Consider the following 22748-nt stretch of genomic DNA (forward strand, 5'->3'; position numbering starts at 1 on the left):
GCGACATATTCCAAGATCCCAAGAAAGATCTTGGTCACCAAAGGTTTTCACACTGCAGCAGAGGACAAGAACCGTTAGTTTCTCCCTCCTCTGCTAATTAAATGGCCGTTGTAGGCAGAGAGGAAGATTGACAAACAGGGTTGCATCAGTCAAGCTGTGAAAACAGCTGTGTTGCCCAAGTCTCTGATGCTTCTGTGTCTCTGCTTTATCAAGGCTTCGCTATAAAACCAGCTCATGGCGATTTCCCAAGCAGCAAACACCCAACTGCAGCAGCTGCTTAGAAGCTGTTTGGTTGAAATACAAGGCACTGACTCCCTGGGCTGGTCTGTGGGAGGGGGGTTGGGTTTAGGTCTGAACTTCTTCCTTCTCCGCAAGCCCCTTTTCTGACATCCCCGTTTCAAAACCAAATGCTGGACCGCAGGGATGGTCTTAGGCCATTCAAAACCAGCTTTTTCTGATTCATTCTGAGGTTCTATTAGCGCTTCCCTATTAGGCCCCCTCAAGAAGATATCTCCCCCTCAAAACATGATGAATTTCAAGTTCTTCCCATGCCACCTTTGCAGCATCACTCATGTGCTCTGCATCCCAGGGACACATCCCATTTGCCACCAGCCAAGCTGATGGGTTTAAGCTGTCCGTTTTCATACATCCTCCCCCAAATTAATCATCTTCACAGTCACAGGTTTTAAACTCTCTGACAAGCAGCAAAAGGGGGTTAACCCAGGCAGAGATCCGTGTCCACATGGGCTCTGCCTCATTGGGATGGTATTGATTTTTCCAGCAGCCCTGCGGTGCACATCCAGTGATCCAGGGCAATGACTTCAGCACTCACATGAGGATTACTCATCTAATGAGGGGTTTGCAGCTCTTGTCCCTGTTCCTGTGTGCTCTCTGCCGTCCCACCGACTTCCAGAACGTTTCTCATGTAACCACTGGCTCTGAGGGAGGTTGTTTCCCTTTGTACTTTCCCTGGTAAGTTTGGCCCCATAAACAGCAGCGCGCAAATCGCATGGATAAAGCGCAAACCCAGTATATTCAGAGCGTAAATCATGTGAGTAAAGGGAACGTTAACGCACGCACACCTAACGCGCCGCGCGGCCGCGGACGGGAAGGGGTTGCCCTGCAGCAGCGCTGCAGTCCCCGCCTTCCCGCGCTCCACACCCGCACCGGGCCCCGCGGAGCCGCCCTAGGCCGCGGCCCGCAGCGACGGGCGCCAGCTCCGGCCGCGTCTGATGCAACCACAACACCACCACGTGCCCACGAGCAGCTGATGCGCGCCGCCAGCCAATAGCGGCCCGTTCCGCCAACCCCGGAGGCGGGACTATGGCGTTTGCTCCTCGCTGATAGGTCAATGCGAAAGTCTATCCGTGGGTGGGGCGGTTCCTCAGGCCAATGGGAGGCGGCACCGCCCCTGCGCGCCGCGGAGCGGGCCGGGGGCCGGAGCGGGCCGAGCTGGCGCGCCCGCTCCATGGAGGCCGCGGCCGAGGCCCAGGCCCAGGCCCCGGCCCCGGGGTCGCCGGCGGCGCTCAGCTGCTTCTCCTACAACCAGGACTGCACGTAAGCGGGGCGGGGGCGCGGGGCGGGCGGCGGCAGCGGGCGCGGGACACCCTGTCCACGGGTGCGGCTCCGCGGGGCCCCGTGCGAGGCTCCCCGCGGTGCAGACGGGGCCCTGCGCGATCCCACGGCCCCGCGGCTCTCGGGACACGGCCTCGGGTTCCCCCCGGTTCGGTCTCTGGGAGGCAGCAAATTCCGAGGATCACCGGGATTTCCCTCCCCAGCGGCTCGGGACGGCCGGAGAGGGGACTCCGAGGGCTTGGTCTGCTGACCTGAGGCCACTTTGTAGGTGGCAGAGCCACAGGGCTCTTGATGAGCCGTCTGTGCCCCATCATGGAACGGTTTGGGTTGAAGGGACCTCAAAGCTCCTCCAGCTCCAACGCCTGCCACGGGCAGGGACAGCTTCCATAGAGCAGCTTGGTCCAAGCCCGTGTCCAGCCTGGCCTTGAACATTGCCAGGGATTTGTGAGCAATTGTGAATGCTCCATCCCATCACCTCATAGGGTTTCATGGAGTCTCTCACCATTGCTAACCTGTGCTTTACCCGTTTCAAAGCCCATCATTTAAGAACCGTCTCTGAATGGCACAGGAAACATCCTGAAGCAGCGAGACACACACACAGCAGCGGTCACAGCACAGATCATGGGGTACAAGATCAGAACCACAGCCACCAGCCTCACACCTGGAACATCATTACCTTTGCAGCACTGCTTTGTATTTGCTGTGCCTAAACAAAGAGTGCATTGATGGGTGCTGCCCTGGTGCTGACGTGAACGGCTGGGCATCACAAACCCTGTGCATCAGGGCACTGGGCAGGTCTTAAATCAGCACTGATTTAAGACCTGCATGTTGCTGCTTACTATATCTAGCACTGAGCAGAGCCAGCACTTGGCATGACTGTGTCTCATACTCCATGCCTGCATCCATTGCTATTAGTGAGAGCAAACCTTCCGTAGCCTTCATAGGTCAGTGTCATGCAGATGGATCAGCTCCTGGCATGGGAAAGAGTCCCCTTTTATATCCTTAAGGTCCTATCTGCAGCCTTTCAGGTTATAATATACCTCTATTCCTCCAGCAGCCACACTGCCATATGAGTGATAGTTTGCCACCTTACAGGATACTTGCCTTTTGTAGGCTGCAGTAGCCTCAGATGGAAAAACAGATTCTTGGGTTTGTTATTTTATATACTTTGGATTGAGAGTGGAAACTGAAGTTGTGCCTTCATGGAGGTCACTGAAGGAATTACTTCTGCGTCATGGCTTAATGCCAGCCACAGCTAAGCCCCAAGCAGTTGTTCACTCACTCCCTTCCAATGCAGTGGGGGAAGAGAACCAAAAGGATAAAAGTGAGAAAACTCATGGGCTGAGATAAAGACAGGGAAAAAAGATAGGGAAAGCAAAAGCCACATGCACAAGCAAAGCAAAAGAAGGAATCAGTTCACCACTTCCCATTGGCAGGCAGGTGCTCAGTCATCCCAGGCAAGTAGGGCTCCATCATGCCTAACAGCAACTTGGGAAGACAAACACCATCACTCTGAACGCCCTTCCTTCCTCTTCCTCAGCTTTATATGCCAAGCATGACATCATACGGTATGGAATATCCCTGGGATAAGCTGTCCTGGCAGTGTCCCCTTCTAAGTCCTTGTACACCCCCAGCCTCGTTACTGAGGAGCAGAAAAGCCTCGACTCTAAGCACTGCCCAGCAGTAACTAAAATATCCCTGTGTTATCAGCACTGTTTCCAGCACAAATCCAAACCATTGCTCCATACAAGCTAATCTGAAGGATTAACTCCATCCCAGTCAGAACCAGCACACCCTGCCTGCAGCGACGCTTGCTATCACTTGGAGGCCTTAGGATCTGAACTAGCAGGTTTTTGTCTTGTCCTTGCAGCTCCCTGGCAATTGGAACCACAACTGGATACAGGCTTTTCTCCTTAAGCTCTGTGGAACAACTGGACCAGGTCCATGAAAGCAGTAAGTGTCATGTTTCACTATTGGCTGACAGGCTTTACCTGTGTTACTGCAGTTGAGTCTGCCTCAAGGGGGTGATTCTGCTCAGAGAGCTGTTTCTGCTGTGCCATATCAGGAGATGAACAGCCCTGGTTACTGCCCGGTGCACAGCAGCCTTTAGAGTGAGCTACAGCCTTGGAGGAGCTTCTGAACAGTCATTAGGACTTTAACCTTATGGGAGTCCTTTAACCCTGTTACAGTTCAGCTTCTACTCACTGCTGCCAGTTTGACAGCAGCAGTTTGCACCAACATTCAGAAGTAGTTCACCACTGGCATGTTTCACATACATGGACTGCAGACTCCCAGCACAGCCACTGGATAACTTGAGGCTTTTAGTCCAATGTGGTATTTACTGGATGTTTTTAACATGTTTCCCGTGCAGGAAGGTCATTCCTAACAGGCTGTGCTCAGAGCAGCATGCAGTGCACTTCAGAGCCCAAAACAAGTCAGGCCTCAGGGAGCACATGCTCTAGTTCAGACCATGGGCAGAAGTGTTTCAGCTGAGATGCACTAAAGATAAACCTCACAGCTGGGATATGCTGGTCTCTTTCCACTGGCTGTAGAAGGAGCCTCAGCAACCAGACATAGCTGCATCATCTGGAGCAAAGCCCAGGCTCCTTTCCCCTTTGACTCACAGGGGAACTAAGCTCCTGTAAAGCAACAAGTCATAGGCTTGCATTAAAAGTATTTAGGAATTTGGGTTGCCCGCAGAGTCAGGCCAAAGAGAAACAAATCCCTGCTGATGACACGCTCAAGGTGATGGCTTGAGATGTGAGCAAACCCACATCATGGCTGTGAGCAGTCCTTGTGCCTCCAAGGCAGCACAGCCCAAGCACCATTCAGGATATCTACACTAGAAGTCATAGCCCCTGATGGCTTAGGTACAGGCCCACCAAGACCATTGTAATGGTGCCTCCTCAGCACAACAGGAGCCATCCCAAACATGGTCTGCAAGACATGCCACACCACTGTCACCACAGCCACGCTAGAGCTCTCTGAAGACCACAGTCCCAGTAACAGGGAGGGTATAAACACATCAGGCTTCCCTAAGGAAGCCAGGAGAAACAAGACTCCATGCAGAGTAAACAGCGAGTTACACACTGTTTATGCCTTACCTCACTAAGCCTCAGCTTGCTCACTCCAGGAAAGTCCCTAACCAAGCTTGCTGAGCTCCTCCTTTTTATATCCCCTTCCCAAGCATTAACTACAGCTGGAGGATGCAGGGATTAGCCTCAGCTGGAGAGCCCTGCCCAGGAGAGGCACAACAGCCCTGTTAAAGGGGGATGGCTGAAGTTTTGCCTTAGGGGAAGGTTCATTAACCCCTTCCTGCTGTGACCTAAATGCTTTGTGCCAGGTATGAGAAATCTGTACCAAAAGCAGACGTTGAACACCTCAGCGCTGAGCATTCCAACCCGATCCCCTCTTGAGCTGAGTCGCACAAGTCAAACCCACCATAAGCCAAGCTAAAGCCTCTTGCCTTGCTTTCCCTTCTGTGCCCAGATGAAATCCCAGATGTTTACATCGTGGAGCGTCTGTTCTCCAGCAGCCTTGTGGTTGTGGTCAGTCATGCCAAGCCCTGGCAAATGAATGTGTACCACTTCAAGAAAGGGACAGAGATCTGCAACTACAGCTATTCCAGTAACATACTGTCCATTCGGCTGAACCGTCAGGTAAGAGCCTGGCCAAAGGGCTTAGCCAGAGTTGTTGCCACACTGGCTCTTGGCTGCTGTTGGCTTTCCATCTGGAACCCCACTGCCCACCAGAGCAGCAGCCTGGGTAGGTTTGCAGGGGACTCAAGTGGCTCAGAGGGACCTGTCCTCTCCTATCAGCTCCACTTCAGGCTCAGTGAGCTGACAGAGGAGCAGGATGCTGTGGAGATCACCTGCTGCCACTGTTTGCTGCAGTAAAACGAAGCTAAGTCCTTGTTTTCACTGCAGTCACACAAAGGCTTTTTGTTGTCTGTCCTGTTGCCTATTCAGCAGACAGCTCTGCCAAAAACACACCTTTTCATCCTCCTCCCTCCCTTGGATTCCACATCCTGATTGCAGGCCCACCTCTGCCATCTTGGTTACAAGTGAGACCTTCAGAGCTGGTAACAAAACCCAGGAGTGACTTGAGCTCTGTGAATGAGGCAGAAGGCTGGTTTTCAACTCCTGCAACAGCCTTGGTTTACTTTTAAAGGTGTAGAAAACATTTAGACCACTTAGAAGGCGACTTTCAGAGTGTTACTGTCTGAACGGACACAGCCTCGTGCAGCCCTGAGCCCTCTGGGAGGACTTTAAGTCTTCCTTTGTTTTTGTCCATAATTATTCTCAAAGTACATGCCATGAGAAGCAGAGGATGTTTTACAATGGAGAAATAAGCAGTCTGTGTAATTGTATATAATCAGCCTCTCTCCAGTTAGCAACAGTGAGTCCTGCAGTGAGGCTGTCCCGTAAGGAAACTCTGGGTTGAGTTTCCAGTAAAGCTGTGTTTGACCAGAAGTTCCTGTACCACAATTAAACCTGCCCTAAATTGATTTTCTTCACTTCAATTTACAATGGAGCTGGCAAAACTAAGGACTCCCTATGAATTGCAGATAGATATATAGGTATAAAAATAACCTGGGAGGCTCTGCTCAGGGAGATCAGTGTGAGAGCAAGTTCAGGCTTTTCCCCATGGGCTGCTCTGAGGAGTGCCTGAAGATGATGCAGAGGCCCAGCCCTGTATCCATGTTCTTGGCTGCTTTATGAGCTTGGGTTCCAGTCCTGGGCTGAGCTCATCCTCCAGCTGTAACACTCACCTGGAGAGGTCTGGAAATGCTGCACATACTGGGGTAGGTAGAAGAGAAATCACTGTTCCACCCTATGATCGAGACTTAAACCAGCAGCAGTCAGGTTCTGCATGTGCTGGGACATTTGAACCCCATGCCTGGGCTTTTATACTTCATTAAAAGCCATAGAAGGCCACATCCCACAAAAAGCATTAGCACAGGATGATGGTGGCAAATAAAGCAGGAACAGGTCTCAAAATGGTGCCTGTTTCAGTTTGGTCTCCCTGTGAAAAAGTCCTTGTGCAAACAAGCAGGTCCCTCGGTTGTTGCTGATCCATGTTCCGAGCTCCATCATAACCCTAAGTGTGTTAAGGTAGATTATGAGTTGTCTCAAATAAAGCTTTGCTGTGGGACCAGTTGAGGTCTCCGGTAACCTCCCTGGGTTTTCATTCACTGCTGAAGCCCTGCTGAGCTCTTTGGAGAGGTTTGATCTGGCTGTGTCCATGCCCAGCGCATTTAAGTCCTCACCATACATCTCACCTGGTTCATGTCCAACTCAAGTACTAAAGAACACTGATGAGCAGTAACATTCCATACGAGACACGGTGCCTGGTAGCAGCCCTGTGTGGCAATCACAGCACCAGGCACCTTCTCTGAGGACAGAATCCATTCCTCATCTCAGCAGGGCTCACAGTGACGTTAGCATGGGGTAAAGAGGCAGAGAAGCAGCTCCCTCCAACTGGTGAGCTTGTCCAGGCCTCCTTTTCCTGTTCACCTCCTGCCCCCATCACTTTCCTGGATTTTGTCCCTGTTGGTGCTAGCATCTCTTGCTGCAGCTCTGGCTTTGCCATCATCTGGAGCCCTCCCTTCACCTGTACATCAATAGCAGTGTGTCTGCAGTTCTGGGAAGGCTCATGGTGGCTTGGCTGAATTCAGCTGTATAAATATTCCTCTCGGTCTCTGCAAGTTGATGGCTGTTATTGTAGGAAAGGCAAAGTCTTCCTGGAAATGCAAAATGGCCCTGACACAGCCCCAGATGCTGTGGTTAGCAGGAATAGAAGTGGGAAAGAGTTTGATCCGAGAGTAATGGTGGAGCAAAGCAAAGATTTTCTAATGTGGGTGTTTCGAGTTAGTGACTAAGCTCCACATTTAGATACTAAATAAGTGGCCTCATCTCTAAAGAGGTGGAGGCTTCCTGGACATGGATTCGGGTGCTCCAGCATCAGGAGCCTGGATGGAGTGTAGCCTTCCATTTATGTTGGGAGGTTTTCAGTGCTTCTGGACACTTGGTACTGATGCAGGTGGAGCTGTGCGCTCGCTGGACTTAGAAAGCACAACCCTTCAGCCACATCCAAAACCTGGTCCCAAAACAGGCCTCTGTGCCAAATGCCTCCGTGATTAACACAGATTGATCTGGACCAGGCAGAGACACGGAGCAGAGCGGTCACGCAGGTGGTGGCCCAGTGCTAAGGTTACAGCATTAGGTTTCCTTTTCCTCTGTGCCTTTCCTCCCCAGTGCTTGGCAGCTCCTCTCTTAGCAGCTGCCTCTTGGCTGGGTGGATGTGCCTGAAGAGCGCAGCAGAAAAGGTACAGGCGCATGAACTTGGACATCCCCTGCCCATTGCCAGGATGATGTAAACGTGACTGCCCAAGCAGACCTCTCCCAGCCCAGTTTCGGTGCTGTTCTACAGGCACACAAAGCAGAGCCTTGCCTGCTGGTGCCAAATGGGAAGAGAAACGTGTGCTGCGCAGATGCATTGGGTTTAGCAGCAGTGGGACTAACAGCAGCATCACCTAAGTGTTTGCTCCCAGGGCAGGAGAGAGCCAGGGCAAGGGGTACATCGCCCCATGTGCAGGCAGGCAGGATTGGCACCCCCTCTGCTGCCAGGTCTTTATGATCAGAAAGCTATTTGCTATGAAAAGAACTGCAAAGAAAAGTAGGGATAGATGGCAATCAGGGCCCATGGTGGGTATAACCCTGATGTGTCTTCCTCTTTCTGGGGCTTGCGGGTATTGAAGATCAGCTCTTAGAGTAGCATAAAGTCATGATGTGGTACCTGCTTTCTAAAGCAGGACCAGATGCAGCAGCTCTCAAAAGCAGTCATCCAAAATGCGAGGTTGACAGAGGGGATGGAGGAGCACACGAGATGATGCTTCTGTTGTATTTCAGTGTGTTACAAATTCCTTTGAGTTCTTCTGACGAGAAAGATTTGGGTTTGTGAACTGTGGGAGAGACAGAGGCACCGTGCCCACGCGGCTGAGGTTCTGTGCATGTCCTTTTTGTCCTTGCAGAGGCTGGTTGTTTGCCTGGAAGAGTCAATTTACATCCACAACATTAAGGACATGAAGCTTCTGAAGACTATTCTGGATACACCCCCAAATACAACAGGTGAGCATGGGAGAACTGGGTGAAAGGGGTTGCACATCTCTGCAGGAGCTCTGTAGAGCCACAACACTCATGTTAGGATTTAAACCAGCTTTTGCCTTGTGTATCCTAATTCAGCACTGGGGAGACAGAAATGCATGGAGGCTGTCGGGTGGGCTTGGGAGAGGAGAACAGAGGGGTTTGTTCTGTCCTGAGCAAACCCCTGCTCTCTCCTGAGCACCAAATGCAGCAAAGCAGAGCAGAAGTGGTCTTGGTCTGACTTCACCTCCCAGGTTCGCTCCCTTCCTGTCCTCATGTGAGATGTCCATGCACTCGCTGCTTCCCACAGTGTGCCTTTATTTTCAGTCACAAGCAGGAAACTAAGTAAACCAGGACCACAAGTTTCCCATCACATACAGGACCACTTGAAATCCTCCCCCTGGAGCTCCCTGCCCTTCCTTCACTGTGTCCTGCGTCAGCATCCCACGGTGTTCCCACTATCCGGCCCCGCTTTCCCGCCCTGCTGGAGTGAGTCAGCTCTGCAGCATCGCACTGTGTTGCAGAGCTCCACACTCCCTGCAGACCTGTGGTTAACCCAGGTTCTCCTTTGGCCATGGACACGCACTGCTCTCCTAGGGTAGAAAGCTCCTGTGGTTACTTGCAGGCTGTGGGGTCAGCTCCCCAAGTGATTAGAGCTGTGAAGAGAGGCAGAACACTCCCTAATTCCCTGCCAGGGAGTCCTCAGAGCTTGGGCTGCCGCCTGATATTATAGAATCATGGAATGGTTTGGGTTAGAAAGCACCTTCAGATCATCCATTCCAACCCCTTGCCATAGGCAGGGACGCCTCACCCTAGACCATGTCACGCAAGGCTCTGTCCAGCCCGGCCTTGAACACTGCCAGGGATGGGGCACGTATCCCATATACACTACAGATGCACGGGGCAGGTGGCTGCAGAACACATTCTCTGTGTGCAGCACAGGGTGAATCCGGCTTTCCTGCTCGTGGGAGAGGAGCTATTTTTAGCCATGGAGAGGGAATGTTGGCCGAGCGCCTGCGGCAGCGCTGTGATATCCCGGCCGGTTGCAGGCTGCAGCACCGTTTCACGGGTGGTTGATGGGGAAGCTGCTGCTGTGATGCTCACGCCTGGCTGCTGGGCTTTCAAGGGATGCTCTTCTGGCGGCTCCCCTGACCTACTTCAGGCCTCAGCAGATGGTTTTCCATGTGGATTAAACACGCTGAACACCGCAAATATAATTAGAGCTGAAAACCTTCCTGAGGAAGCCCAGCCTGGAGGGAGGGCAGGGGTCCCCAGGCCTCAAGTGGGGATGAATGATGAGGTCACGGGTGCAGAGCAGTAGCAATCAGCTCACTGGGCAGGACGAGGGATCACAGGGCTTCATATAGGCTCAGTTGTTTAAAACCCTTTTCCTGCAGCATCTGTCACTGAAGTGAGCTGAGTGACAAGTGCCATGTGTGCTCCCTCTGACCCTGGATCAACTGCTTTGGTCCCAAGCCTGACCCTGAGGATGGTGTGTCCAGGAGGCTGAAGCAGCCCAACCTCACCACTCCTTGTACAACCCTTTTGTGGAGTGAGGATCTGTACTGGGGATGTAGGAACACACACCAAGCATGCCAGCCCCTACAAAGCATGCACCCTGGGCACGGCAGTGCCAGCACAGTGAGGACCAGGACTTGCTGCACACCCACCAACCTGTCATAGTGAGATCTAAGGCTGTTCATGGCCAGGATCTGGCTCCTGGTCCAGCCTCCTCCAAGCAGGAGAGGAAGATGCCCATAGTACTGAGCCTGTTGTTTTCCAAGTGTGCTTGAGCATGTTGTTTTACATGTGGCTCGTGTCAGGGGCAGGATTTACACTGAGGAGGTCACAGTGCTCATGGTGACATGCATGTCAGGGCTGCAGCTTCCAAAACCACCTCTTGTGGCTCCCCCCAAAGCCCCGTATGCGCCTGGACCTGCCTGGGGGCGAGGCAAGGCTTCTCTGAGAGGGTCCCTTGTTTCCTTCCTTGAGGAGGTGATGTGGCAGTCCCAGAGGTGCCATCCTGAGCAGCACCAGTCTGCCTCCTCCCTCCTGAGCACGCCACTGCACCCAGCAGTCCTTGTCAGGGCTGTGAGAGCAGAGGAGCATCTTCAAAGGCTGCCGTGTCCTTTGTGCTCCTTGTGCTTTGTGTCTCCCGAGGTCAGCCCAGTACACTCACAGCTGTGTTTTCCCCTGGCCTGGTTTCCCGTCGGCCTCTCCCAGTGGGTGACTCAGAGCAGCCGCTCAGAGCCTGCTTTGTTCAGCCTCAGCATTCCCTAGATCCAGTGCTTAGAGAAAGGGCTCTGCTGATCCCCCCGGGCTGCCTGGGCCGGGGGAGCACCATCCTGAACAGCTGGGATGCTCATCACGAGCAAAGTCTCTGCTCTGTCTTTACCTTCCTCCTTTCGCTCTCTCTTTGGGTGCCTTTCAGTGGCCTGTGCTTTGCTGCTGAACCTCTTCTCCCCTGCGCACGCTGTCCCTGGCACGATGTAAAAGCCTTACTCTGACTGATAGGGAGTGGATCCCGGGGCCCGTGGGCCCATCCTGCAGCTCCGTTGTGGTCTCTTTGTTTAGTTATAAACAATGACCTAAAACGAGAGGTTCAGGCTGTCCTTCCCCCCGCTGGGCTGGGGCCAGGGCTGTGTCCTGCCATGATGGGTTGCACGCTCTGTGTGTGAGTCTGTGCAGCATTCGGGTGTCCTGCTTTGAGGAATGTGGCAGCAGCCCCAGCAGCCTTTAACCCCGCGGCTTCCTCCGCACGTGGGATGAGCTGGGGGTCAGGAAGCTCAGGTCATGCTGAAGCCTTGAGCGGGATTTGGGAGGCCTGGGAGCACGCGGATGTGGTGCAGGAAGCAGGGGAGACTCGCTTCTGTATGTGACAGGATTCATGGGGATGGGTCCTCAGCCAGCGGCACAAACGGGAGGCAGGAAGAGATGCTCTTTTCCCAGGTCACCTGGGGGACAGGCGGATGGATGTGCTCGCACACAGAGCCATCCATCCCTCCCTGTCCTGGCCTGCAATTCCTGCTCACTTTGAAAGGGGGGTTGGGAAGCTTTATGCTCATGTTGGCATAAACCCAGATGGCTGTTACAGGGAAGAACTCCCCCTGTGCTTCAGATTCAGCTACGTTCAAGTTCCTCGGCAGCCGGAAACTCCCTGCGCAACCGTGGCATTTGTTTGGTCTCCCTCTGCTTCCCTTTGCCGTTCAGAGAAAAAGGAAATGGTCCCAGAGCCACTTCTTTGCATGCCAGGCTTCGTGTGCCAGCCTTCATACCGGGGCTGTGTCCGTGCTGAGAGGCCACATACACCCTGTGCACATCTGGAGCTGCCCAGATGTGCCTAGGCAGATGCCCTGTTAGCCCTGCGCCCTTGCTGTGTTTCATGCACCTATTCCTGCCTTCTCAAAGGAGATGGTGGAAGGGGAGAAGCCCAAAAGCAGGCTTCAGAGCAGGAGGTTTTGGGGAGGAGGGAGCCGTACTGTCCCATGCCAGCAGGTGTCCCCACGGCCGAGGCATTGCCAGCGCCTTGCACCCAGTGCCAGACACCGTCCCAAAACGAGACAGAGCCTGAGCCCCCTGCGGGGTCCATGGCCGCGTTTCTGCTTTCCCAAACAAGCTGAGCCGTGTCCCTCTCGCCGTGCCAGGTCTGTGTGCGCTCTCCATCAACCACGCCAACTCCTACTTGGCTTATCCCGGCAGCGCAACCAGCGGAGAGATCGCGCTTTACGACGGAAATAGTTTGGTAAGTGCGAAGCTCGCCCGTATGGATACGGGCTGAAAACAAACAGAACCACAGCAAAGCCAACGGGGCCTTTGGGAAGGATGAATTAATGCACTGCGCCGAGCTAGACTGCAAGGGAATTGCCCAGGGAGGCACATTCCCTTTGCTTGGATGCCGTGCAAAGCAGACAGCCTTTCTGAGCTCAGGATATCCATCTCCCACTATGGGATAGTGAGGGAAACATGACCCATTACCCTGCAGCCTGAAGCTGTGGCCAGGCTGACACGGGGGCTCCTATGAGGGGTTCCTATAGGAAGCACATCCCACAGAGGGGATGTGACCAGGGTAGCTCAGGGAGGTTGGAGCTGCTCCAGGCACAGCCAGGGGTGCCAGACCCGAAGTCACGGGGAGGGCAAGGTATCCACAGCCACTTCAGGAAGCCTGTCCTTGGCTGGAAGCAGGGTCATGATTATCTGCTGTTTAAGCCAGGGCTTTGGATTACATAAGGCTGTGGCTCTGTACGTGCAGCGGGAGCTGAGGATCTGCAGCAGGGGAGGAGCAGAGCACAAGGGGAAAACACTGCTGCTGCTGCTGTTGCTGTTGCTGTGAGAGGTACTAGTGAGGGCCTGGGCTCCCTGCAGGAACCAGGGTGGTGTCACTGCAGCAGGATCTGCTGTACAGCAGAGGGAATTGCAGGGAAGGAGGCTCTGTCTTGGCACAAAGACATGGCCAGGCTTTGGGAAGGGCTCAGTTGTGATCCTGCAGCCTGGAGAGATGGAGACCTCTGCCCCTGAAGTGAGCTTTCTGTGGCCGTGCTGGGTGGGGAGTGAGCACAAGGTAGGGCAGAGATAAGAAATGCTGAGGATGATGAAGGGATACCATAAGCACAGCATGATCCCGTGAATCCATATCGGCAGGCCTGGATAGAATGCAAGGCAGGGAACGCCCTTATGCAGTCCAAGGAGCAAGGCACCTCTTTGCACTCACATTGCCTTCTGCCCCACAGAAAACAGCCTGCGCCATTCCTGCCCATGACGGGCCCCTGGCTGCCCTCGCCTTCAACTCCACCGGCTCGAAGCTTGCAAGTGCCTCTGAGAAAGTGAGTGAGCACCCTCCCTATGCGCCCTGTGAGCCTGGGGGCTCTGCCCGTGGCTGGCAGCGGGGTCCCAGCCACCCATCCTGCAGCATGGAGAGCAGGACCTCTGAGCTGCCTGCCCTTAAGCACAGCTAGCACAGGAGAGGCACTAAAAGGACTCTGACTTGCACGAGTCAGGTGTATCACGTTCAGGTTGACCCCGGCTGGCAAACAGGAGGGGCCTTTGCACATCCTGAGTTCCCTGGGTGCGTCGGGGAAAGGGCTCCCGCTCTTTGCCCTGCTCCTGCATGGTCTTTCCCTTTGCCTCTTTCGCAGGGCACAGTTATTCGGGTGTTTTCCGTTCCTGGGGGGCAGAAGCTCTATGAATTCCGTCGAGGGATGAAAAGGTCAGTTCATTCTGCCCGTGACGAGTACACAGAGGGCTCCCGGAGCAGACACGTAAAGAGAAGGACAGGGCAGCGTCAGATCCCGGTGCCTTTGGCATCTGTTGCAGAAGGAGAACAAGAGTGAACGTATCAGATAGAAAAGCCATTGTGCCAGACCCAGCCGCCTCCGGCAAGTCGAGTGGTTCAGTTCAGTGTGTCACAGCACAGGGCCACTGCAGGGAACAGAGGTAGATTCAGTGCATTCACTCTGTCCTTGCTTGCTGCTTACTTGAAATAAGGAAGTCCCCAAAGTTACCAGCCCAACTCTTACTCTCTCAAAGGAGGGGCTTTGAAGCTGCTAAGTCATTGTGCAGAGCCCAGGTCTCAGTGGTAGGAATGGGCCTTCTGCAGCCTCCCTCAGATGCTTTCAGTAGATCCATTCCCAATCCGTTTCCTCTTCCCATCCCAGACCTGCCTATAGCTTTACACCCACTTCTGCAAGTACATAAACTGCCATGTCCAAGACACCCTGGTATTCCTGAGCCTGCTCAGGACATGCTATATGTATCCCATTCTCCAGCGCTTTGGGTATCTTCCCTGGCCTTTGCAGTACCAGAAGCTTTAGCTGCTGTAGCAAGGCTGGCACAGATGTTCACTCCACAGACAGCTGCGAGCAGGGACATTTCCACCTCTCTGGCTGTTTGTCATGAGCTCAAAGATAATCCCAGCTCTGCTGAGCAAAGGGAGTAGGGAGATGCTTGTCAGTCAGCCCACAGGTGGGCAGGGGGCTCTTCACTCTGTATGGGTCTTCTTCCTCCCCATCCTCTTCTCTGTGAGCAAAACGGAGCGGTTCCCCTTTAATAGTATGCCAGGAAGTGATGAGTCCTGTCTTTGCTTGGCCCTAGGTATGTGAACATCAGCTCTCTGGTGTTCAGCATGGATTCCCAGTTCCTCTGTGCTTCCAGCAACACGGAGACTGTGCACATCTTTAAACTGGAGCATCTCACCGACAGGTAAGGGGTGGCAGCCAGAGCCTGCCTTAACCTGCCTGCCCAGGGGTGTCTCTGCTGCAAAGGTCTACTGTCACAGAGCTCCATTTCCTCACCACATACTCTCCCGTGAGCAATACCAGCTGCCAGCTCTTTGGCTTTGTGTCCTGATGGATTCACTCCTTGGAAAAGCCACACACTGCATCCCTGCTGTCAGCCTCTCCAGGCCCGCTCTGGATTTATTACTGCCCTTTTCCCCTGCCTCCTTCCTGTGTATCCAGCCAGGCTGGTGCACAATGCATGCAGGTGCTCCAAAGCAAGCCATCACGTGTCCCACATCAGGATCATTTTGCATGTTCTGATCGGGTTTGTCACGCTGACTGTGGTAACCCCACTGATGCTGCTTTGTGACCCCCTCAGCCGGCCAGAAGAGCCTCCAACCTGGAGCGGTTACATGGGAAAGATGTTCCAGGCTGCCACCAACTACCTCCCTGCTCAGGTATCGGGCATGATGAACCAGGATCGAGCCTTCGCCACTGTCCGCCTCAACGTCTCCGGACAGAGGAACATCTGTGCCCTCTCCACGTATGTACTGACACCTGCATCCCTCTGCCTGTGAGCAAACACAGGTATCTCTGCAGAACACCACCAGGGCGGCCCTTATCTTGTACCCTGCCTGCAGAGCACACAGCGAGGTGGGGTGTGTACGTGTGTGTGAGTGCAGATGTGTTTGGACTCATGGTGCTCTCCTCACTAGGATTCAGAAGCTGCCACGACTGTTGGTGACTACATCAGATGGACATCTCTGTATCTATAACCTGGACCCACAAGATGGAGGGGAGTGTGTCTTAATTAAGAAGCACAGGTAACTATCTATACCTCCAGCACATCTGATACAGAGGCTCATCTTTTAACACATCAAGGGAAATTCCACCAGAAAGCACAAAATGGAGCTGTAGGAGCAAGAACATTGGAACTTTGTGATTTTAGCTGCCTAATCCAAGAGAGGTGGATGGGAACCGCATCAGCAGGCAGGCACATGGGGCTTCTTGCAGAAGAAATCAGAGCCATCTCACACCCCTAGGCAGTTGTGGGACATCGCAGCTTAGACAGCAGAGGTGTCCAGGCCGTACCTCTGATGCTTTCAGCAGCAGAGTGCTGACCACTATGGTGGTAGAAGAGCAGAGCACCTTGTCCTACCCTGACTTCGGTGGGATGGTGTGGAGTGAAACTGGAAGCTTCCATAAAGGAAAACCCATGGAGATGCACGCTGCAGGCACGCAGCGCCAGAGCAGAGCCTTCCCCGTGCTGCTCAGTTTGGATGCAAATCCCGTTAAACATGTAACCCCCCCCACACACACATCTGGGCTGCTTGGCTCCAGATGTGAAGCCTTTGGAGTGGGCTGGGATGGAACATGTGCTGTGAGCCGAGGGGGTGGCGGACGGCCAGGAAAATGCCAGCAGCTTTTGGGAAAGGCACAAAACAAAAGCACTTCAAAGCTGCGCTGTCCAGCGCGCTCCGGCCGCCCTCGACACCCCTGACGCCCGTCCTGGAGCGGCCCAATGGAGCTGGCGGGCCAGCTTTGTCATGTGGGTTCCTCTGAGCATCAGAGGACTGAAAAGGGCCCTTGGGTCATGAGTTACGTTACATCATACTATATCTCTGCTCAAACGCTGTCCTAAACTAGCCAGGGCTGCTTTTCCCATCTAGTCCGCTCCTGTTGGAAGCCTTTCGGAGCCCCCTCTGTGATTAGAAACACTGTTTGCCTTTGTAACCTAAAGCTTTTGTGGTCAATCTGTTCCCTTCTATTCTCCTGCCAGCATTGTCCTCTAGCTGAAGTAGTGCTTTCCCTATCTTCTGCTTCCCCCTTGCTTTACTCGTAGACACAATGCTCTCCTCCTCTGCAGTACTGTTAGGGCTGCAGGCAGTGCCTCGATACAGTGATGTGGATGGGTGACGTGCTTCAAGGAGATGTGGGTGCATGTCCTTGTCTTAGCCGGTGCTGGGGGAGGAGGGGTTTGGATCAGAACTAACTCTTCTCCCCTCTCTTCTTCCTTTACAGTCTTCTTGGCTCAGGAAAGATGGAGGAGAACAAAGAAAACGACCTTCAGTCTCCATTACCTCAATCTTACGCAGCAACTGTAGCCAGACAAAGTACAGTGCCTTCAACTTCGACCATGCCAGGTAAGCATCATGCCTGCCCTTCCTCCTGCAGAAGCAAAAAGCCACCTAGGGCAAAGTGGAAAAGTCTCCCAACCTTCCAGGGTTCAACTGGAAACACCACTTGTGCAATATGGAGTGGGGCAGCAGCGCTCTGTGGAGCTCACCAGCTTCATCCTCTGCCCCAAAACCAGGCAAGGCATTTTCAGCTCTGCTTCCAGGGACCCCTTGCCAGTGCTTCTGCTCCTTGTGCAGAGCTGGACCACAAACAGGCCCGCCAGCAGAGCAGTAACCACATCCGAGCTTCACAGTTTGTCAGCAGCAGCTGCTGCCAGGCTGGTTTCCAAGAGCTGGAATTGTGTCTGGAGAAGTCAGATCTCACTGGTTTTGTTCATCATTCCCAAACCTGTTAACATCTTACCCTAATGAACCTCACAGTAAATGGTTGCAGAAGACCGGGCCACTACCTCATGACATTCCCAAGTCTAAAGGTCCACACACAGATGTGGATCTCACTGAAATTAGTGCTCACATTCATGGTGGAGGATGTTGCACCAGGAGATGGCCATGTAGTCCACTCCTAATCTGTAGTGTCAATGGAGATATCTTCTGCAGTCCCCCAGAGTGCTGTCAAAAAGCCAGAGGAAGCAGCTCTGTGCTAAGAATGTGATAACACAGTATCTCTGCTGTTTGTTTCCAGCCTCCTTTCATCCATCCATCCATCCATCCATCCATCCATCCATCCATCCATCCATCCATCCATCCATCCATCCATCCATCCCTAACCTTCTGTATTTCTACTTGCACAGGTTATTCAGAGGATGGTGGTGCCCTGCGAGGAGAGGTTATCCCAGAGCATGAGTTTGCGACTGGACCAGTGTGTCTTGATGACGAGAATGAGTTTCCTCCTGTGAGCATTCGGAACCCCTAAAACTGCAATTCGTGCTGAGAAGAAAGCATTAACTTCTTACAGAAGAGATACTGTTGTCCCCACCTTGTCCCAGCTCACTGTGAAGCCTAAAATAACTAAGTTATAGGGACAGTGCCAGGAAAATAACACCCCATTAATGGCAGCTGGGGATGGGGCAGAGATGATCAAACCTAATAACTAGAGATGGATCTGAACAAGCTCATTGAATGAAGTGCAGACGCAGAATGAGGTTCAGATCCAGATCTAACCTTTGTGCCTTGTGCAGGTTTCCAGTATTACCAGGAGTAGCTTTCATCTGAGCAATACCATCCTTTAGAAATAAAACTTAATACTCCCTGTTGCATTTACAGTCAGTTGGGTTAGTTTATGGACTGCAACTGGAACATACCTGAACCTCACCAGTCCCTGCAAGTCCGAGCTAACTGAAAAGGAAACTCCTTTTCCAAGGACAAAGATGAAAGGCATTAACAGAGTTTTAAACCCGTTTATGATTTTTACATGGCACTTTCTCAGTTACTATTTAGAGCAGATACTGGCTTTTTAAAATCTAACCTAAGCTTGGCAGTGTCTTTCCAGCTCCTTTTCCTTGTTGTGTCAAGTATTGAACTCCTGTTGGTAACGTGCTATGTTCTGGCTGTAATTAGTGCTGTCTTCATACTAGTAATGCATTAATACAGCAGAATATTGTAATGGGTTTCAGGTTGTAGTCTTGGCAGAGTTTTGAATCCCTTTCACTCTGTTTTTACATATCCTGCTGGGGAGTTTTGCCTGAAAGGGAGGAAGTAAAAACTACCCAGGATTTGTTCCATAGGCAGAGGCTGACCTCTGGGAGGCACTTTGCTGTTAACTGATGCAAAGTGTTACTCAGATCAAAAGTGACGAGCTCATGACTCCCTTTGAAACAACATGACCTAAATCCAACTCAGTTTGATTAACCTTAGACCAAGTCTCTTTTGTCGCCTCTAACATAACCTGCTGCAAACTGAGAACAGGAGTTTTCCAGTTGTCCAACTCCATTACCCAAGAAGGGTATTTAAAACATCTCCCTTCTTGTTCCTTCTTCCTCCTTGTTTCCTCCTTGTCTCTTCCTTCCTTGTTGTGGAGGAGAAGGCGGTGGCCCAGGCCCCTGGAAGGAGCAGCAGGACCAGAGAGAACCCCTTTGCTTCCTTCTGATAAACCTGCTCTTGACCTGGTTTAGGGACACACAAATGCCAGCAAGCAGGAATCATGCTGCTCCTGAATGAGCCTCCCTGCTGGGATTAGGCTGTAGAAAAGCAGCCCCGAACCCCTGCTGTACAACAGCAGGTACTTTATCAATGAACTCTGATCTCTCCGAGCCCCCATGCTGGAATGAACCCGAGCGAGCAGCTCAGATCCGCAGTGCTGGGGAGGAGATGGTGTGGGAGGGAAGGAGCTTTCCACAAATACTCCCTGATCTGGTGACTGAGCCGTTGGAGCTTCCCGATGAAGCCTCTGCGCCGGGACTTGGGCTTTGCCCCTCTCCTGCTGACGGTAATGTCTCCTGCCTTGGTTTCGCAGGCGGAGCGGCGAGGGCTCCCGCTGCTCTGGTGCGCACGGGTCGGTGGTCAGGATGTTTTGATGCTCTGGATTTCACTGAACTTTGCTGTTTTCTCAGTGCTGTTTGGTCTCAGTGACGCGTTCCAGGGGGGTTTCAGGCATCGGTCACTCCAGTGTGGAGAAGGAGGGAGAGAAAACCTGACTTTATCCAACAAAAATGTTTTGACAGCGTTGTGTTTGGCGGGAACATGGGAAGGGTTTTGTTTGTTTTCCAGCGTGCAACAAAAAAAAGACATTTAAAAACCTCAAAACTTGGGACAAAATGGAATATTCGCCCGCAGCCCACGCCACGGGGATGGCTTTGAACTAAAGACAGGCTTCTGGAGACACAGCAGCGCTCAGATCCAGCAGCTCCTCTCCATTTTGAAACCTCTTCACTTCCCTTGACCTCAAGCGAGACTTCAGAGGCTCAGCTGTTAACAGTGAGGAGAAGCAGCTTCAGTCTAACAAGAGATCTGTTGCTGGTTGTCAGAGATGGCCTCTTCACTAAAAACAAGATCAGAGAAGAGATGAGAAGACCAAGGAGGGCTCATAAAAGGTGGCCTCAACAACAGCGGATGTGGATGTTGCTACCAATGGCACCAGGACTGCTGAGGGATCCTGCGGCAGGAGGTTGAACACGTTCAGCTTGTCTCTTGCTTGCATTGATGGGGTGGATTAAGCACTTTGAGGCCCACTGTTGGTCTTACACAGAAAGGACTTGGGTGTCACTGAGCAGGACAAGCAGGCTGGGGCCTCAGGTGAAGAGAAGCTGCCATGCTTGAGACCTGTGTGGTCTTTATGGGATGGGAAGAGCAAACCCAGCTCTGGCTGTTTCCTGGTTACCTGCCCAAGCAGCTCCCACTTCTCTGTGGGTTGATCAGTGTTGGTGAGGTTTCCAGTGGCGTTGGGAGCTGTTGTTGTGTGCCTCAGGCCAGGCAGGGCAGGACTTTGGGAAGCCAGCACAGTGGCTCTCCCCACCAAGGCATGCTCAGAGCAGTGTTGGGGTAGTGCTGTGTCGTCCTGCAGGATTCTGCAAGCAGGATGGACCTGAGGAATGGAAGCAGGGAATCTGCTTGAAGCTGCTGGGATTCAGTAGGAAAGGTGGTTTCTCCCAGCAGAATGCTCAGTGCTTTTCCAGGCAGACATGATGCATCCTGCCCTTGGCTGCACACTGAAGCTCGTCACCTTGGGGACCAGAGGTGATGCGAAGGCTTCATCAGGAGAACCATTTCATTAAGTCAGGCTGGATTGCACTCAGCAGGCAGCTCTTCAAAGACAGCTTCCCCTCGCTGATACACAGCCTTTAAAAGCATCTCTTCCACATTGATTATTGGCTGCCTCCAAACTGGTTGGGCAGCCTGCCTGTGCTGCCAGAGGATGCTGCTGCAGAGGGTGGAATGAAACCCCCCAGCAGCACAGCTCCCACTGATGCCTGCTCCCAGGAAGGATGAACAGGAACACGAGCTCCAGCAGCCCATCCAGCCTAGCAGAGCCCCAGTGTGGTGCCCACATACATCTCACTGCTCTGACCCATGGATCTCAACACAAGTGACCAGGCTGCAGATGTGTCTTTGACTCCATGGGACCAATGTTTGCCCAAGTTCCTCCTCACTCACTGCTGGATGGTGGGTCTGTTGCACCATCACTAATGATTTGAAGCGATTTTTTCAACAGCTGGCTGTTAGCAGAGGAAAGGCCATTGATTTTGCAGTGAAGTTCTATCAGTAATTGTGTTTCACAGGGGATGAGCAAGTTTGGCAGAACCTGACTGGCCTCTTCTTCCTCACAGCAGCCTCTCTGGTACTCGACGGGCATTTTGGCACCTGGGGCTTGCAGGATTGAACTCATCAGTGGGATAAATGCAAACCAGTGCCAATGCTTGTGCCTCAAAACTGGGCAAGTGATGGTCCTGAAGCCACAGCAAGACGGATCCCAGGAGGAGGAGCTGGCACAGACCCTCACACAGCTGGGGCTGTGGGGCTGATACCACACTGCTGCAGGATGCAGGTCATGTCCAGGATGGAGCTGATACAGGGGAAATCTGTGCCTTGGCTCATGGTCGGTGTCCACCAGAAGTAGGTGCTCATCTCACCCAGGTCTCCAGCCTCATCCCATGGCATTAGGAGCTGATGTGAAGTGGTTCAGGGTCCTCACTGCTGCCTGTTCTTCATGCGCCTGCTTTGCTCTTTCTCTCAGAGGCTTTGCTGATACTTGGGCTAAGCTTCCCCTCACCTAATTTGGCCTAACCTCTTGGTGTTTAACTCTGGGCTCCATCTGGAAACCCTAGAGAGATGCATTGACGCACCCCTGAGAGTGATGCACCCCTGAGAGAAATGCAGTGATGCACAGCACCCACTTTCCCCTCCCACCATGCCCGGAGCTGAGCTTTTGAGGAGGAATTAGGAAGGCCAAAGGACTTGACCCCAGTAACTGATGTCCTGCAAGCGCTCAGCCCAGTGCCAGCTAGAGGCAAGACACATTTATCACCAAGCCAGATGGTTCCTGTTCCCAGGACCTGTTAAATTTGGGGAGGGGGAGAGTAAATAAATAAAACCACCCACAAATGAATGGAAAGTAAAACAGGACAGGACATCCCCCCCCCCCCCCATGTGCCTAAACCCGACTTGAACCAAACCCTCTTGCTGGGAAAAGTAAGGCCGTTCTGTTTTGATTTTGGTAGATAATCTTGTGCCGCGGAGGTCAGCCGGGCAAAGCGAAGAGGTCGTGAGGAGAAGCAAACATCCGCGCTCAGGACGGCTGCTGGAAGCGCGTTGGAAAAGCCAGGAATACGGAAGAACAGATTTGGGGGTCCCCAAGACGAGAATAAGTCAAACCCGAGGTGGGCCACTGCTTTTGTCCTATAGTAAGTGAGTACCTGGCCCCCTGTTTCAGTTCCTGTCCAGGGGTGTCTGTACTGTATGCACATCGCTATAGTTAACAAACCATATGTTAGAGCCACAGTGTAAATGCTAATTTAATCAGATTTGTATGTAACCAGGATTTTATATACCCACTTGTCCCTTTTCTAATTTATGCTGGTTTATGTGTATAAATGTACTTAGAGGAAGATATATTAAAACTTAATGTCTTTGTACAGTATATACAAACTATTTTACCCAGGCAAAGTATTTTTGCAGTGACATTAGAGATGCCATTTGCTATGTTGAAAGACGGAATAAAGTCATGCTCTGTCCCTTGCAGCTCC

General features: G+C 52.6%; 2 protein-coding genes across 2 annotated transcripts in view; one reads left to right on the forward strand and one right to left on the reverse strand.

Moving 5' to 3' along the window:
- The first annotated feature begins 1408 nt into the window (after positions 1–1408).
- On the forward strand, positions 1409–22743 carry WIPI1 (WD repeat domain, phosphoinositide interacting 1). The gene is made up of 13 exons (XM_061455271.1): positions 1409–1557; positions 3446–3528; positions 5065–5234; positions 8609–8705; positions 12365–12462; positions 13448–13540; positions 13853–13923; positions 14808–14915; positions 15312–15476; positions 15649–15756; positions 16955–17076; positions 17862–17962; positions 22224–22743. The coding sequence occupies exons 1-13, from the start codon at positions 1469–1471 to the stop codon at positions 22269–22271; spliced, it is 1353 nt and encodes a 450-aa protein (XP_061311255.1). The 5' UTR covers positions 1409–1468; the 3' UTR covers positions 22272–22743.
- Positions 13551–22748, reverse strand: part of ARSG (arylsulfatase G) — a 44733-nt gene continuing 35535 nt past the window's right edge. Inside the window, exon 13 of the mRNA XM_061455270.1 lies at positions 13551–14021. The gene's annotated coding sequence lies outside the window, so the exon portion shown is untranslated. The remainder of the gene's footprint in view (positions 14022–22748) is intronic.

Source organism: Pezoporus flaviventris, unplaced genomic scaffold (genome assembly GCF_033815535.1).
Source record: "Pezoporus flaviventris isolate CSIRO_AGI_PZ_B2104156 unplaced genomic scaffold, CSIRO_AGI_Pfla_v1 ptg000020l, whole genome shotgun sequence".
NCBI classification, from domain to species: domain Eukaryota; kingdom Metazoa; phylum Chordata; class Aves; order Psittaciformes; family Psittacidae; genus Pezoporus; species Pezoporus flaviventris.

Bases quoted from the DNA above. Each gene is read 5' to 3' on its own strand.
- WIPI1 (XM_061455271.1), top strand. From the start codon at position 1,469: ATGGAGGCCGCGGCCGAGGCCCAGGCCCAGGCCCCGGCCCCGGGGTCG. The intron at 14,916-15,311 runs GTAAGGGGTGGC...TGACCCCCTCAG, and splicing joins CTGGAGCATCTCACCGACAG to CCGGCCAGAAGAGCCTCCAA. The intron at 17,963-22,223 runs GTGAGCATTCGG...TGATTTTGGTAG, and splicing joins ACGAGAATGAGTTTCCTCCT to ATAATCTTGTGCCGCGGAGG.